This window comes from Pleurodeles waltl, chromosome 5 (genome assembly GCF_031143425.1).
Source record: "Pleurodeles waltl isolate 20211129_DDA chromosome 5, aPleWal1.hap1.20221129, whole genome shotgun sequence".
Lineage (NCBI taxonomy): Eukaryota > Metazoa > Chordata > Amphibia > Caudata > Salamandridae > Pleurodeles > Pleurodeles waltl.
Window position 1 is genome coordinate 820,700,295 of NC_090444.1, and position 15,096 is coordinate 820,715,390.

At 46.2% G+C, this 15,096-nt stretch overlaps 1 protein-coding gene across 2 annotated transcripts in view; it reads left to right on the top strand.

Annotated features, from left to right (window-relative positions):
* The first annotated feature begins 12,804 nt into the window (after window positions 1-12,804).
* Window positions 12,805-15,096, top strand: part of MTCL3 (MTCL family member 3) — a 188,329-nt gene continuing 186,037 nt past the window's right edge. The window contains exons 1-2 of one of the 2 annotated variants that reach the window (XM_069234839.1): window positions 12,805-13,696; window positions 14,536-14,760. In XM_069234839.1, coding sequence (XP_069090940.1) covers window positions 12,899-13,696; window positions 14,536-14,760 — 1,023 coding nt within the window. In that variant the 5' untranslated portion in view covers window positions 12,805-12,898. The remainder of the gene's footprint in view (window positions 13,697-14,535; window positions 14,761-15,096) is intronic. The other variant, XM_069234840.1, reaches the window with a different exon arrangement.

Below are 15,096 nucleotides of genomic sequence, written 5' to 3' on the forward strand. Positions count from 1 at the left end.
CACCTCTTCCTCATAAACATCTTGGTAGAGAGGAAACAAGCTGATTTATACTTAACTGCCTCATATCCAACAATTTATTTGCATGTGAAAACAACATACTTATTAGAGGGGTAACAAGATAGTAGCACAGCCTGCAAGTGCTCTTTTTTAATCCAAAAAATGGCTTATATCTGATTTTCTGGGAAAATAAACATTATCACATAAACTAGTGTATTGTGTTGTAATATTCTTCAAACTATAGGTTTAGATAGATTAACTCATTACTAATAAATTAAAAGCAGATTGTCTTGAAAAGAGTATTTCTCACTGGGTTTTATTACTAACCCAGTTAAGCGTGCCCTACACAAGCACATACACAATTACAAAATGGCTGCATCTTTTCCATTCAGTCTTGAGCTGTAGCACAATGACATTATAAATAAAGCAGTCCTCTTTCCATGCATTTGACCTGACTCTTGATGTGTACTATTTGGATAGAAGAGTTCTCATGGTAATGGGCACTCACCCTTGCCCTGAGTGCCTAACTGTACTGATGTCTGGATCCCTAATGCTGATTTCTGTTATCAAAGGCAAACATGGATCATGTGGTGCATCATGACAAAAACCTCTCTCATGGACTGCGGTCTTGTTGGACCGGGAGGGGCACCCCAGGCGCTACTCTCATAGTGGTAGAAAGTTACTGCCTTCATCAGGAGTTAAGCAGCAAGAGTGCGCTGATAGCAGTATATTGGTTCGTGCCTGTAGGAGTGAACTGGTCCTTTTTAATTTGTGACACTGAAGTGAGGCCTACAGGCTTGCTCACTTTTAAAAGTTCCACTGCTGTGTGCTTAACTCCCCCCTTGGTCTAGAGTGGGGACTCTGTGCTGGATGTATGTGAGCATGGGAAGGGTACAATACAGAGATAGGGCACTGCTGTGCAGTGGGTAAATGGTGAGTGCATGTACTGGGTCTATATGTACCTTTGAGTAGTACAGTAAAGGAACAATGTAGTGCTATTCGTTGCATGCAAGCTAAGTGCATGTACTGGATGTATTCTTACCTGCAAGGAGCACAGTCCATGAAGGATGTAGTGTTGTGCAGCATGCACATGGTGAATGTGTGCTTGGGGTATGGGTGACAGCAAGTGGCACAATGCAGAAAGGCTGCAGTATTCTGTCGCACACTCAAAGGGAATGTGTGCTGAGAGTACGTGTGCTGTGGTAGCACAATAAGTGGAGGTAACAGTGCTGGGCAGTGTGTGTGCTGTGTACATGAACTGGGTATATGTGTGCCTATGAATGGTACAATACATGGAGAGCCCTGGGTCCCATTTTGAGAGAACCAGACCTCCGGGGTTTAGGCACAAGAAGGTAGAGGAATCACCCCAGGCAGATTTGTGTATTCCTGTTAGCTGGGTGGGACACACTGAGGAGGAGAGAGTGTGGCTCCTCCTGTACATTTCAAATGGGGGCTCTTTGGTTCAGTAAGGGATCACAAGGAAAGAGATGAGGCTGATAAGGGAATCATATGGAGTAGTGCTGGGAGCCCAAGATAAACCTCTCGATGACAGATCACTGTGGTTGACATCAAAGTGTCAACTCTAATTACTCCCATGGCCTGTGGTGTGGGACTGTTACCTTCGGTGTCTCTCCTGCTGTGACAGGTGGCTTTTCAAGAGTAAGAGAGAGGAGAAGTATGTACTTTGGAAGAAGCAGAACCCCAATAGAAAACTTCAAAGACTCTAAATCACAGTTGGTGTGTGGAAATGGACTATATGAAGGGGACATTGAGACTCCAAAAATGTCATCTGCCATGCAGCCAGATGGCATGTGTGAGGTTAGGATGCTCTGCAAGGCTTCTGCTTGTGTCCACGACTGGGGAACAAAGTTTACTATCTCCCTGCTGGGAGAGGGGACATCACTCCTGTAAACCATGACCACCTGCCTGGCAAATGGAGCACCAGTGCCTGCCTGTTGCTGAGATGAATGCGCACTGTGAGCAAGAGGAGAGCATTGGAAGGAGCAAGGTCCAGTAGGAAGCCTTGTTGAGTGGCCTTCTGGTGTGAGGTGTGAGAGAACAAGGGAACTGCTGCTGGATTTATTGGGTCATTGCCCTTGTACAGAACTGAGTATGTCAGGAGAGGGCTGCCACAAAGGCAGCTGTGGAAAAGACTGCCTTGCAGAGAAGGACCAAAGCCTGCACAATACTGTAGCTGTGATGCCGTATGACCAGAGGGGTTGTTGTGGTAAAGACTGCCATGTAGTTAGCATTGAAGCCTTGTATGACAACTGTGCTTCATCCCTATGTGCTAGGAGGGGGTTCTGGAGTGCTTGTGCTGTGTTGATCAGGCAGGAGCCCATAAACTGTGAGCAATGGTAATGTGTAGGTCCTCAGGAGCAACAAAGACTGACCCCGTAAATTGAGTAATAATGCTGTGGGAACATTGCCACCCCGACTCAGGATCAAGGACAGGAGCATCAGAATCACCCCTCTTTTTCGGGAACTTAGAAAGTTACCCTGCAGGAAGACTGCAGAAAAGCATCAGGTTGCTCTCAGGGCGTGACCGCGAGGGAGAGCTGACTCACTCGATCGGACTGGAACTGCAGTAAGCACCCACGGGTGGAGCGCACTCCAAGACTCTGCAAGCTTCATTCCTGCCAGAGTGCGTAAGACTTGTTTTGGGAGGGAGTCCCAGCTGTTGAAACATAAGAATCTCATACAGCTAGAGTTCCTACCTCTCACTCCACAGTGGCCCCTGGTGAGTTTACGTGCATCTAATAATTGAGTTTAATTGAATAATTCACTTTTTGCCCTCCAAAATTCAAATATTAATCATTGGTCGGCAGTGACCCATCTCTTCCTTTTTCCTCTTGAAATAATTAGTGAATGTAGTGCCAGCTTTGCCTCTGCTACTCTTATTTGCAAAGAACCTGAATATCCTCAATAATTGGTGCAACGGAAACGCTTGGTGATGTGTCGATCCAGTGGGCTGTGCGTCGAAGTTACAGTTGCAGCGTTGATGCTGCGTCGATCTCCACTTGGGGAGCCGTGCTGCGTCGTTACGGTTCAGCAATGTGGTGATTTTCTCACCACTGGACAGGCTGTGCGTCGATTCTGGCAGGACGTGCATCGATTTTCGCCACACAAGGAGTTTCTTTGCAGAGATGATGTCTTTTTGGCCCTGAGACTTCAGGAATAGGAGGCAAGCTCAATCCAAGCCCTTGGAGAGCACTTCTCAGCAGAGCCAGAGGCCAGCAAGGCAGCAGGACAGCAACAAGGCAGCAGTCCTTTACAACAAAGCAGTCCAGGTGAGTTCTTTGCACATCCATGCAGGTTCTCTTGGCAGGTTGCAGGTTCTGGTGCAGAGTGTCTGTCCCAAACAGTGTCTGAGTTGGTAGAGTCAGGGACCCAGTTTATATACCCAAAAGTGCCTTTGAAGTGGGGGAGACTTCAAAGAGTGGTTTTGAAGTGCACAAGGTCCTCTTTCAGTACAACCCTGTCTGCCAGGGTCCCAGTAGGGGGTTTGGCAGTCCATTGTGTGAGGGCAGGCCACTGTCCTTTGAAATGTAAGTGTCAGGCTCTTAACCCTTCCTGCCCATGAAGACCAATTCAGTATGCAGATGTGTGCAGGTGTGACTGAGCACCCTGTGTTTGTGGTTGTCTGGGTGAAATGCACAAGGGAGCTGTCAACCAGCCCAGCCCAGATGTGGATTGGAGACAGGCTGTAAGGCACAGAAGAATTTAAGTGCAGAGAAATGCTCACTTTCTAAAAGTAGCATTTTTAAAACAGTAATATAAAATCCAACTTCACCAATAAGCAGGATTTTGTATTACCATTCTGGCCTTACTAAATATGACCTGTTTACCCCTTTCTAATCAGAATCTACCACTCAACCAGTATATGAGGGTAACTCTAATGTTAGCCTTTGAAAGGAGCAGGCCTCACAGCAGTGGAAAGTGAATTTAGGTGTTTTCCACTACCAGGACATATAAGACACACAGATATATGTCCTGCATTTTACCTACATAGCACCCTGACCTCTGGGTTAACTAGGGCCTACCTTAGGGTGGCTATATGTTAAAAAAGGGGGGAGGTTAAGGTTTGGCAAGTACTAGTACAAGTACAAGTCTCAGGCCTGAGACATGGTTAGGGGGCTACTTATGTGGGTGACACAACCAGTGCTGCAGGCCCACTAGTAGCGTTTAATTTACAGGCCCTGGGCAAATGTAGTGCATTTTACTAGGGACTTACAAGTAAATTGAATATGCCAATTAGGTATGAGCCAGTGTCACCACGTTTTAAGGGAGATAGCATTTGCACTTTAGCATTGGTTGGCAGTGGTAAAGTGTACAGCGTCCTAAAAACCAGCAAAAACAGTGTCAAAAAGTGGAGGGAGGCAGGCAAAATGTTGGGGCTGACCACCCTAAGGCTGTCAGGTCTAACAGACCAGTTCTGGAAGAGCAGATTAATTCTATTGGTCCCTAGTTCAGAAGAGTAACAGACAAAGGCGGTCATTCCAAGTCTGGCGGGCGGCGGATGGAGCCGGCGGTGTTGCGGCCGTGCGACGGGTGCAGTTGCACCCGTCGGGCTTTTCACTGTCTGCTAGGCAGACAGTGAAAAGCCGGCCGGGCCCTGTTCGGGGGCCCCTGCACTGCCCATGCCAGTGGCATGGGTGGTGCAGGGGCCCCCAGGGGCCCCAAGACACCTGTTACCGCCAGCCTCTTCCTGTCGGTGACAACCGCCAGAAACAGGCTGGCGGTAAGGGGGTCAGAATCCCCATGGAAGCGCTGCTTGCAGTGCTGCCATGGCGGATTCGCCCAGCCGGGGCAAAAACGGCGGGAAACCGCCGGCCCCGGTTTTCTGACCGCAGCTTTACCGCCGCGGTCAGAATGGGCTATGAAGCACCGCCAGCCTGTTGCCGGTGCTTCCGTCATCCGCGGGAGGGTCAGAATGACCCCCAAAGTGTCTCACCTGAGAAAGTGGAGGTGAATGTTCCTCCTCTGGCATGTTTATGGTATCTATGCCCTCTGTATGGTCACAGTCTAGATGAGAACAAGTTGTTTTACCTGCTGATAATGTCTCCTAGTGCCCTGTCTTCTTGGGTTACCTCTGAAAGGAGGCTGGAAGGGATTTTGGCCATGGGAGGTCTCCTTGCTTCTGCAGACCCTGTTAAAAATGTTCTGGTTTAAAACTTTTTGGAGCACTATCTGTGCTGTACATAATGAGATAAAAGTGCTGACAAATGTTGTCACTGCTTTGGCAAAGGGTTCTCGAAATAACAGATCGGCAGCCACTCGACCTGCCTCCTTAGTAGCTAAATCACATAGTTTTGGGTCAGTGCATAGGACAATTGACATAAGCCTTTCTGTAGAAAGAATGCAGCATACACTCCCACAAGCAAATGGCCTATTGGGCCTAACCAGATAAAAGGACCTGATCAATAGGCATTCCCTGCTCCTTGGCCAAGAAGGCTAGATCCAAAACCTTGGAAAGGGGCCCTGTTGGTTCAAGAAATGTTTCCTGATAGGCCCACATGTAGCTGTCAATGCACTTTTTTCAGGTGTTTCAGATATTTCTCAGAAAAGAGAGGTCAGCTTATGACCGATTTCTTTGTTCTTAACGACTTTTTCTTGCAGCAGAAATTGCACTATTCTGTACCCAAAGGCAACAATCAATTAATATGTTTTCACTGTCGGAGTCCTCTATAGATAACAATAAAAATATTTTTAGTATCCTGTCCATAACTTTTAAGCCAGTGTGGGTCTCACAAGCCCCTTTGATAAAATAGAGGTGCATGACAAACACAATCATTAAAAGGAGAACATGTCTTCCCATGGATCTAGATGGTTACCATGCTTGACTGACCTTTTAGGTATAAGTGTTCCCATCACTGTATTTTCAACAAAACATAGTAAGATATATTCAAACATGTTGATGGAAAGATACCAGGCGCGGCCCATCCTTTAGGGTGGAGGGTTCACGCCCCCCGACCTTTTGCCCCTCATGAAGAGTGCCTGTCAGGCTGAACAAAGGTCAGCCTGACAGACACTCTTCATGTTCAGGCAGCCAGGAGCAGACATGCGTGATTTGCGAGACTCCTGGCTGCCTGAGCTGAACTTTGCTGGGCTGATGAGGTCACAGCTCCTATGGGTGTGACCTCCTCGGCTCAGCAAAGGCACCTCGAGGCCCTCCCCTGCATGACGAGAAAAGCGTCACCCATTGACTTCGACCTGGGAGTTTCAAGTTTAAGCCCTGAAGCGCCCAGGGTGAGTGTCAATCAGTGACACTTCGTCACAGAGTGGGGTGGGGTCAGCAGTCTCGCTGACCCCATCCCACTCTGTGACGATGCTGGGACTGCTGCCTTCAGGCAGCAGTCACAACCCTCCTGGGACCTCCGAGGCTGAATGTAAGTGTGTGTGTGATCTTTTAAAATGAATGTTTGGTGCGTGCCTGCATGTTTGAATGTTATGAGTGTTGTTAATGGATGTGCATGCATGTGTGTGTAAAAGAATGAGTGTGTGTGATCTTTTAAAATGAATGTTTGATGCATGCGTGCATGTTTGAATGTAATGAGTGTTGTTAATGGATGTGCGTGTGTGTGAGAGAATGAGTGTGTGTGTGTGCTTCCCGCCCACCCCCTCCCTCCTAAAGCTGTCGGCCGCCACTGAAAGATACCGATGAAAATAGAGTGAGACTGCATTTTTCATCTTAAGGAAGTGATCAACAATAGAATGGGATGATAGGCCTGCTCAGTTCAGCTGCTGGCTTTATTGCCCTGTAAGTGGTGCCATTTTGTTTAGAAATATATGCACATCCACATAAACGAAGTGCACTTTAGTACTAGAGAGTCTAAGCCAATACTTTGTGAATGTTTTTTGTTTTCTATTCATTAAACTGGTGTTAAAGTGTGTAGTCATCCTTGTGTGCCTAAAGTATATCTTCAGTTTACAGCTACAGTCCAGAACACCACTGACAACTTGTAAACTTTTTTAAAAAGTAAACGTATTTTTTAAATGCTGCCAAATTTCCTTTAAAGAAAAAACATACACAGACATGGTGGTCTGCAAACGACCATCCATGTGATGGGCTGCATTCAGAATGAATCGTAGTTTGTGACCTACCTCAGGTATGATAATGAGGTAGGCTGAATTGCCTGCCACTCTGAATCCTTATTATCCTTTCAGTACATACAGTATATCAGTTTGCAAAATCTGATTTTGCTGGCCAAACGGTATGAATAAAATGTTAGCATATCTGTCCCAAAATTCACAAAAAGGGGTTGTATATTGTGCACCAACTGTTTTTCTCCCAAGATATTTTGTTACTAAAGCCCTTGCTCTCCAGCTTTAGCATGACTTGTAAGCAGTATCAACATGTTCGTTGCTTGCTGGATGAGAAGCTCCTAAAGAAATAAGCCTCTGACTTGTACCTTAACCTTAGCAAAACACTTTATCAAACACACAATTAGTGTTATGCTACTTGTCTACCACAGGAATCATTTTTAAGTGAACACAGCTGATTTGGACTCTTCTAATTTGTCCAAAGTCTCTCCAGGAATAGACATGCCCCCTCTTTTACACAAAAAAGCATTTCATTTACACCACTCTGCAAGTTATGCGCTGGCAGCTCAACACTCAGAAAAGGATCTCCGTACTACAATATATGGTGCTGTGGGATCTCCCTTCCATATCAGGCAAGTGAACATGAACCTAGTTAATGCCAACAGTGCAGCTCCAATGTGAATTACTAGTAAGTGCTACTTTAGACATGTTACAACGGGTGCACGTGCTGCATAACAGAGACCTAAAACACCCTGCGAGATTCATTCTCATTTCACTATCAGTGAAAAGTTACGCTGCAGCATTGAATTTGCCACACAGGCAATCAGCCAATTCATGCAGGTTTTAGCAACTGTTGCCTAACCCAATGAGCTATATATAGGGATTTGTGACCTGCAGGTTATACTTGATTCTGTGCAAGCAATGTATGAGCCTACCAAACTCTCTTACTAGGATTAAAAACTGTGACCTGAAGTTTACACAGTTGTTGGAAAGTGGGTTACTGGCTGTGGTAACTATGAACCTACCACTGGCACTAAGACCACTAGCCAAATATAGGTTCAGTACAGGTCCCAGTAAATTAGCCCCTTGCTCAACCCTTGGTAGCTATAACCGAGCAGGCAGGCCTTACTTAGGAGACAAGAGTGTAAAGCATTCAAAAACACCAATACAGTATCTCAGTGAGACACAACACACAATAAAAATCCCACACCAATTTATAAAAATAGGTTATATTTTTATGATTAAATAGACACCAAAACGACAAAAATCCAATGTAGGGAACCAGAGATATGAATTTTAAAAAGAATAAACACTTTCTAGCGCTTAGAAACACAAAGTGCCAACTTTACCAAAATTCTCCAAACTTCAGGAAGTGTTTCCTGAAGTCCTCCTTGCAGGTACAAAAGGTCCAAAACACAAATCCAAGTGTCTGGAATCTCCAGGTGGGTCCTTGGAACCGGAGATATGGATTTTTTAAAGAATAAACACTTCCTAGTGCTTAGAAACACAAAGCGCCAATTTTACTAAAATTCTCCAAACTTCTCCAATCTTCAGGAGGTGCTTCCTGAAATCCTCCTTGCAGGTACAGAGGACCCAAAACACAAATCTAAGGGTCTGGGATCTCCTGGATGGTCCTTGGAAAGTTGGACCACAATTCCCGCAATGCACCTGGCCAAATCCTTAAAAGTCCACTGGATGCACTCCAGGCTGGGGACTTTTGCTGGGGATGATGCAGGTGAAGCTCTGTTAAACTGTAGCTGCAGGGAGTCCACTCCTGAGTCCTTCTTGAAGCAAGGCACTGTCCCCAGGGCTGTAGTACCAGGTTGTGCAGCAGGTGCAGTTAACTGCAGGCCAAGGGTGCAGATCCAGATTCCAGCAGGGCAGTCTTTCTTTCTCTTGTAGTTTCAGTCAGCAGATCTGAGAGGCTATGCACCTCTCACATATTTATTCCCACCTCCTGGGCATCAGGAAGGGGGGCGCCCAACCAATAGAATGCAGAGTGACGCCCAGATGCATGACCACTTCCTGCAAATTGTGGCATATTCCTGCCCCAGAAAGCACAAATTTTCCAAAATCCATGATGTCTGAAACTAAGAGCTGACTAAATCATCCTCCAGTGTGGCTTATTTCCATAGCTCTCCTCCTTCTAACATCTGCAAATTCCTTCCTTAAGCCTAGTATCTGGCTGAGGGGTCCAGAAGGTGGGGGTTAGGTGATCTGGCATTCTCTCCTGTCTTGCTCTCCTTTGAGGCTGTATGTTTTATTACCCCTCCCCCTGCTCATGCATTCCATATAGCAATGATAGCCTATAAAGGCCAGTATCTATAGTGGGAGAAATGAAATGATCAGTTTTTCCCTTATTTGGGTTTATAAAACATCTTTTATAAGACCCCTGCTTATGGTTACATGACCCCCGTCGCTGGGATACCTAGGGGAGATCCTGGGGTACCTAATATGTGAAAATAAGGTAGATCATCACATTTAAAGTGTCCACAGCACCAAAGTCGAATTGGGATACCATTGCCATGTAAATGCAGTCTGCAGAGTCAGGCTGCATTTTAAAATGACAGAAAACCTTCAGCAGTGCCCACATGCAAAGGGCAGCAATTCTGCTAGGTCTCTACTTCCATGCCCTATTATATATGAGGGTCTTATAGGAAGTTGGCACATCCTTGCCACATTGTTTACTAGGGACCTACAGGGGCTGTCATGCAAATGGTAGGAATATAACTTTTAAAGACAGGCTGCAAGGCAGGTCTGCATTTAAAAGGACAGGAAGCACACAGCAGTGCACACATGCAAGTGCAGAAATTCTGCTGGCCATCTAATCTCCATGCCCTATTATATAGGGGCTTATAGGCAGATTGTACACCCTTGCCCCATTATATACTAGGGACTCACAGGGTCTGTCAGGATAATCGAAAGGGTACCCTAATACCTACTGTACTCTACTACAAGTGTGTGTTTTAATATAGCCCTGGCCTGGTTCTGGCTAACAGAGTCCAGGGCACAGTCAGAGTCAGTTATCATCAGCACCAGTCAGCAACAAAATAAATAGGGATGAACAGGGCACAAAAAGATGACTTTGCAACAACAGTGCTGTGGAACACACACATGAACCACCTGAGTTACTTTATCAGTTCTGAAAGCTGAGGAATTCTGTATTCACACATAACTTTGCAGAGGGTACATTAAGTCACTGAACTATTTCACATATTTATACACATACGAGTGCATTCAACTTCTAAGACAGATCATTGAGTTATGTTCCTACTGTCGAAGTCATTTGGTAACTTAAGTTACAGGTTCAACCTTTCCTATGGCCAAATGAGATTTAAGTAATTATGAAGTTGATAAAGTATTAATTGTGAGGATGATATCAGTGTTTATTACTTATAGTACTATGTAACTGCCAATAATATGATACTAAGTGCCATCTAAAGCAAGCATTGGCCAAGCCAAAAGGTCTAGATTTAAATGTGCTAACACATGCAGTGCAAGTACATTAATATCAGCAGATCAGTCAGGTGTTCTTTAAATGTAAAGTAGTCCATCAGGCAGTTTAATACAAGCAATCGAGCCGAAGCAGAGAAATACAATCAAACAACAGATACTATAAAGTGGCATATAATGGCTTCAATCGGTTGAAAACAGTCAAACCCAGAATACAATCCTGGGTCGGAGAACATTTTAAATTATTTGTTACAAAAATATATCCTTTACCTGCTGTTGCTCCAAATGTTCTTGTCATTCTAAAGCATTGCAACTGATGGTCCACGGAGGACCAGCAGTAAAATGGCAGAGGAGAGATCCCTTCTTAAAACTCTGAAAAGTAAAGAGCAGTGTGCCAGACAGTGACATGTGAGTACTGATGATCGAAGCTTTTGTGAACATATGCCATTGGCTATTGCTGTGTTGGTATGGTGTCCAGGATCTTAGGTGTTTTGACTGTCAAGTTTGGCAAGATATGTTGCCTTCAGAGATCTAGGTATTCTTCTGTTTGCCAAAAGTGTAACTGCTAACTTGCCAATGATCCTTCTTAATTTTTAAGTCCATGTGTTTTGTGTTGTTTTACATTTTTCTGCTGTACTCACTGTAGAAGAGGATTAAAGTTCAATACGTTTTGTAGACAGGTGTTGCATGAGGTGTTGTAATTGATCCACAACCTGAAGTGCATTTGTTTTCACTTATGTCCTGTACACTCATGCCCTTGTTGTGCTTTATTGCGGCATTTGATCTTTCTGTTACACTTTAAAGTCTTGTTACCCTCTTTGGCTGCGCTATGTACAAGTTCTTACTAGGGGTTGGGAGCGGGCAGGCTGGTGGGGCTGGTGTCCCATCTGTAAATGTCTTGGACCTCCACCTTGTGCCTCACCTGTCGACAGCTGCAACCATCAAAACAGACACCTCCTTCTTAGCCTAGAAACAGCAATTTTCCTTTTTTCACATTTCACATTTTACTTAGTCTTGCATTCTCTAAGAGTATTTGCTTTTACCCGGATGGTGTGTTTCTGTACGTATTCATGGAACATATTGCTCATGTATAGTGCGTAGTGTGAAAAGAGTCACTTCTGTGTCACTGTGTGAGTTAAGGTTGTGTGTAGAACTCAACTGAAAGCTGTGAAGTTCAGACCGAACACAGTGTGAATTACTTATAGTGCCTTGGCTTTCCACTTCTTGGGTGTCTCTTTTAACAACCCTCTTTATCAAAACTATATTAAATTACACTATATTGCCTTGTCTTATGACGTTTTTCTCTTTCAGCCTTGAGAAAGCCCTGGCTTACGCACCTGTGGGGCGAAACACGTGTTGGCTGAGCTTCTGCATATTGTTTGGGACTCAGACTTGATTGCATCTCCACTGAGAGTTGTTAGTCTTTCAAAATTAAATTCGACTTGGAGCAACAATGATTTGATTACAGTCTTCTTCAAGAATGTTTCCCATTTCAGGACAAATTAAGTTTGGGAAAATTATAGCATTTATATAGTGGGACCTTACCTTCTTTTAGCAAGCATCTTCTCATGGTGGACTAGGGTCCATGTCCTCTGGTTAAGCTCCCACGCCCAGCTCCATGAAAAGGCATTTCTATACAGGAAGTTTTGTGGTTTGGACCCTTTCTTTTCATAATTAAGTATAGTTCACAGTCTATTTAAAAAGTTTAAAATGATAATATATATATTTAGAAACGCCTCGTCAACCTTCAACACTCCATACGACTCAAACAACATAACGCAAAAGGGCCGCATATTACAAATGTGGATCACTTCGTAGGTATCTGGGTCTGTTTTGGGTTCTTGCCCCGCCCTGTTGTGCGGGTTACAATAATGAGACAGGGACCAATGACCCACTGATTATTGCTTGAGCTTAGCTGTATTCCTGGGCAGGGACCTCCTGCACAAATAGTTCTGCTCTAGAAAACTCACTGACTCGCTGACTCACTCACATTTCAAGTGCGAAGGAGACATCAGAAGACGAGGAAGGCAGAAGCACAAACTGTAATTCCATTATTCTGAGATGACAGCACGTGGGATGTTTGTGTAGGAGGAATTTAACAGCATAGTCTTGTAGGGTACGATATAAATGTGTTCAAACGAGCTTTCCTAGGATAGCATTTCGGTGGCCTCCTATGAAGAGGAAAATGAATACATTACAGAAATGGGCGAGACAGATATGAGGAAGAAATGAGGTATCTGAGTTGACCTCAGTTTAACTAAAGGACGTATTTAGCAGAGATGTCCCTAAAACGTTTTCTTTCTTTTGCAGCGCTTCCAGCGGCGAAAGGGTGGCTGCACTGTGAGATGTATGACCCCTGCTCTCCTCCCTCCCTCGCCCATCAGTCTACTCGCTGGACCGCACCATGAGCCTGCCGCCTGCAGGTGGCGGTGGTGCCGAGCCCCGCCTGCATCCCGAGGGCAGCAGCAGCAGAAAACAACGAGCACCTTCACCGGCTAAGACCAGCGTCGGCAGCGGCGGCAGAGAGAGCCCTTCCCGGAGGCAAGCGACGGCAAGCAGTAGGCCCCTGACAATTCCTAGGGGTAGCGGCAAGCAGGTGCAGGCGCTCTCCTCGTCCTCCCGGCCCAGCCGCGCTCTCCCAGGCCTGCCACAGCAGGGAGTGACTCCGAGGCCGACCCAAGCGCAGGGAGCTGTCCAGGGCCGCGGCAGTGCTGAAGCTCAGGGTAGCGCCGGGGCAGAGCTGGAGGGGCAGCCTGCACACCCCGATCCGGTGGTGGCCTCCCATTCTCGGGCGGACCCCCGCCGCCCGGACCCCAGGGGGCAGTCTGAAGAGGGACCGCTGGAGGAGGGGAAGGGCGAGGCCGCGGGGAGCGGCGCATCTCCGAAAGCTTGGAAGCAGCGGGGTAACCCTGGGACGCAGGGAGAGGGGAGCTCGACGGGAAAAGGAACCCCGCAGCAGCAGCAGGGTGCCGTGGGAGGAGGATACTGGAAGGAGGGATGCCTGCAGTCTGAGCTTATCCAGTTCCATCTGAAGAAAGGGCTGGCGGCCGGAGGCATGCTCCCCAAGGGAGTCGGGCCCGAGCCCCCCGAGGGCGTGGCAGCACCCTCCGGGGCCGCACCGGACACCCCTAGCCCGAGCCAGCAAGAGCTACAGCTGCAGGAAGAAGTAGAGAAGCTGCAGGAGGAAAATGAGAATCTCAAGGTAAGCGGAGGTAGGATGAATGGTGCAGGCTGTTGGGGGCATGAGACGACAGATGGGAGTAACCCGATCCCCTGATAACCTTATTCACTTAAAATGCGCATATTTTGATAGAATGTCCACAATGTTTTTGCCAACGTGGCTTTAATCTGTTACTGTTGAGCAAGGTATTAGTTAACCTGGCATACTGCATTAGCCTGTAAGACATAATAGAAAATCCGTCCTTTTTGGGGATAGAGAGACTCCAGGGAGATGTAGCTGCTTCAAATACCGACTATGGGTGGGACTTGTGAGGACCCGTTTAAGTAAGTGCCTCTTTTGTCTGTGCATGACTCAGGATTTTATCCCTGGTAAATGATGTCTGCGAAGAAAGGGGGGATGGGGAGGCCTGCAGTGCGATTGTGCTTACAAAGGTCAGACAGTGCAGTGTTAGTGCTTGGGAGGACTTGTCGACTGCTGGTGATGGATGCAACAAGATGTATGCTAGCCTCCCTTTCCATCAGTGGGGCCTATGCTGGTGCAGTAATTCGGCAGAGTGGCGCGAGAGGCCTCCCACTACATACTATCTGGTGCCTCTTGCGCTGTGCTTCAGCATTGCTGTTAAACTACAAAATGTCTGACTGATAACTGAGCAAGGGCCTATTGAAAGCTGGCAACAGAAACTGTGCATATGCCAAATAAACGTATAATTTGAGAGGTTGGTTGTATTTTTGTAATCTGAAGAATGTTATCTGCATCAATTGCAGCATGGGCAATTGAGAGAGTTATGAGCAAGTCTCTGAATTGTTACAACAGCTTTCTCTGCAACATTGTTTCACTTCATGTTTTCCCTCGAACTTCAGTGTGAAATTGAAGAGATGAGGACGGAAATGGACGAGATGAGGGATAGCTTTTTCGAGGAAGACGCCTGCCAGCTACAGGAGATGCGCCATGATCTGGAGAGGGCAAATAAGAACTGCCGGATCCTTCAGTACCGCTTGCGGAAGGCAGAGCGCAAGAGGCTGCGCTACGCCCAGACGGGGGAGATTGACGGCGAGCTGCTCAGGAGCATCGAGCAGGACCTGAAGGTAAGACAGGGCTTCAAGTGGGCCGGGTCCTGCGAGTGCTCAGCACCTGCAGTTCAAAAACCAGGTGCTGAGACGGGTCCCTATCGTGCTCCCCATTATTGTCCTCACCCTCTGAGTAAAAAACACAATTTTAACACGACAGCATTACCACCCTTCACCTGCCTTTGATGTAATTTCAAAGAGGCTCCTTATAGGTATTTCAGTCTCATCATTACAGAATTTAAAAGCATTTTCAATATTTCGTATACCAAAGTCGATACTCATTTATCTTTTGGAATTAACAACCATGGCCAAAATCAAAAGCTCTGCCTTGTTATAGGTGTAATGTCAGTTGTT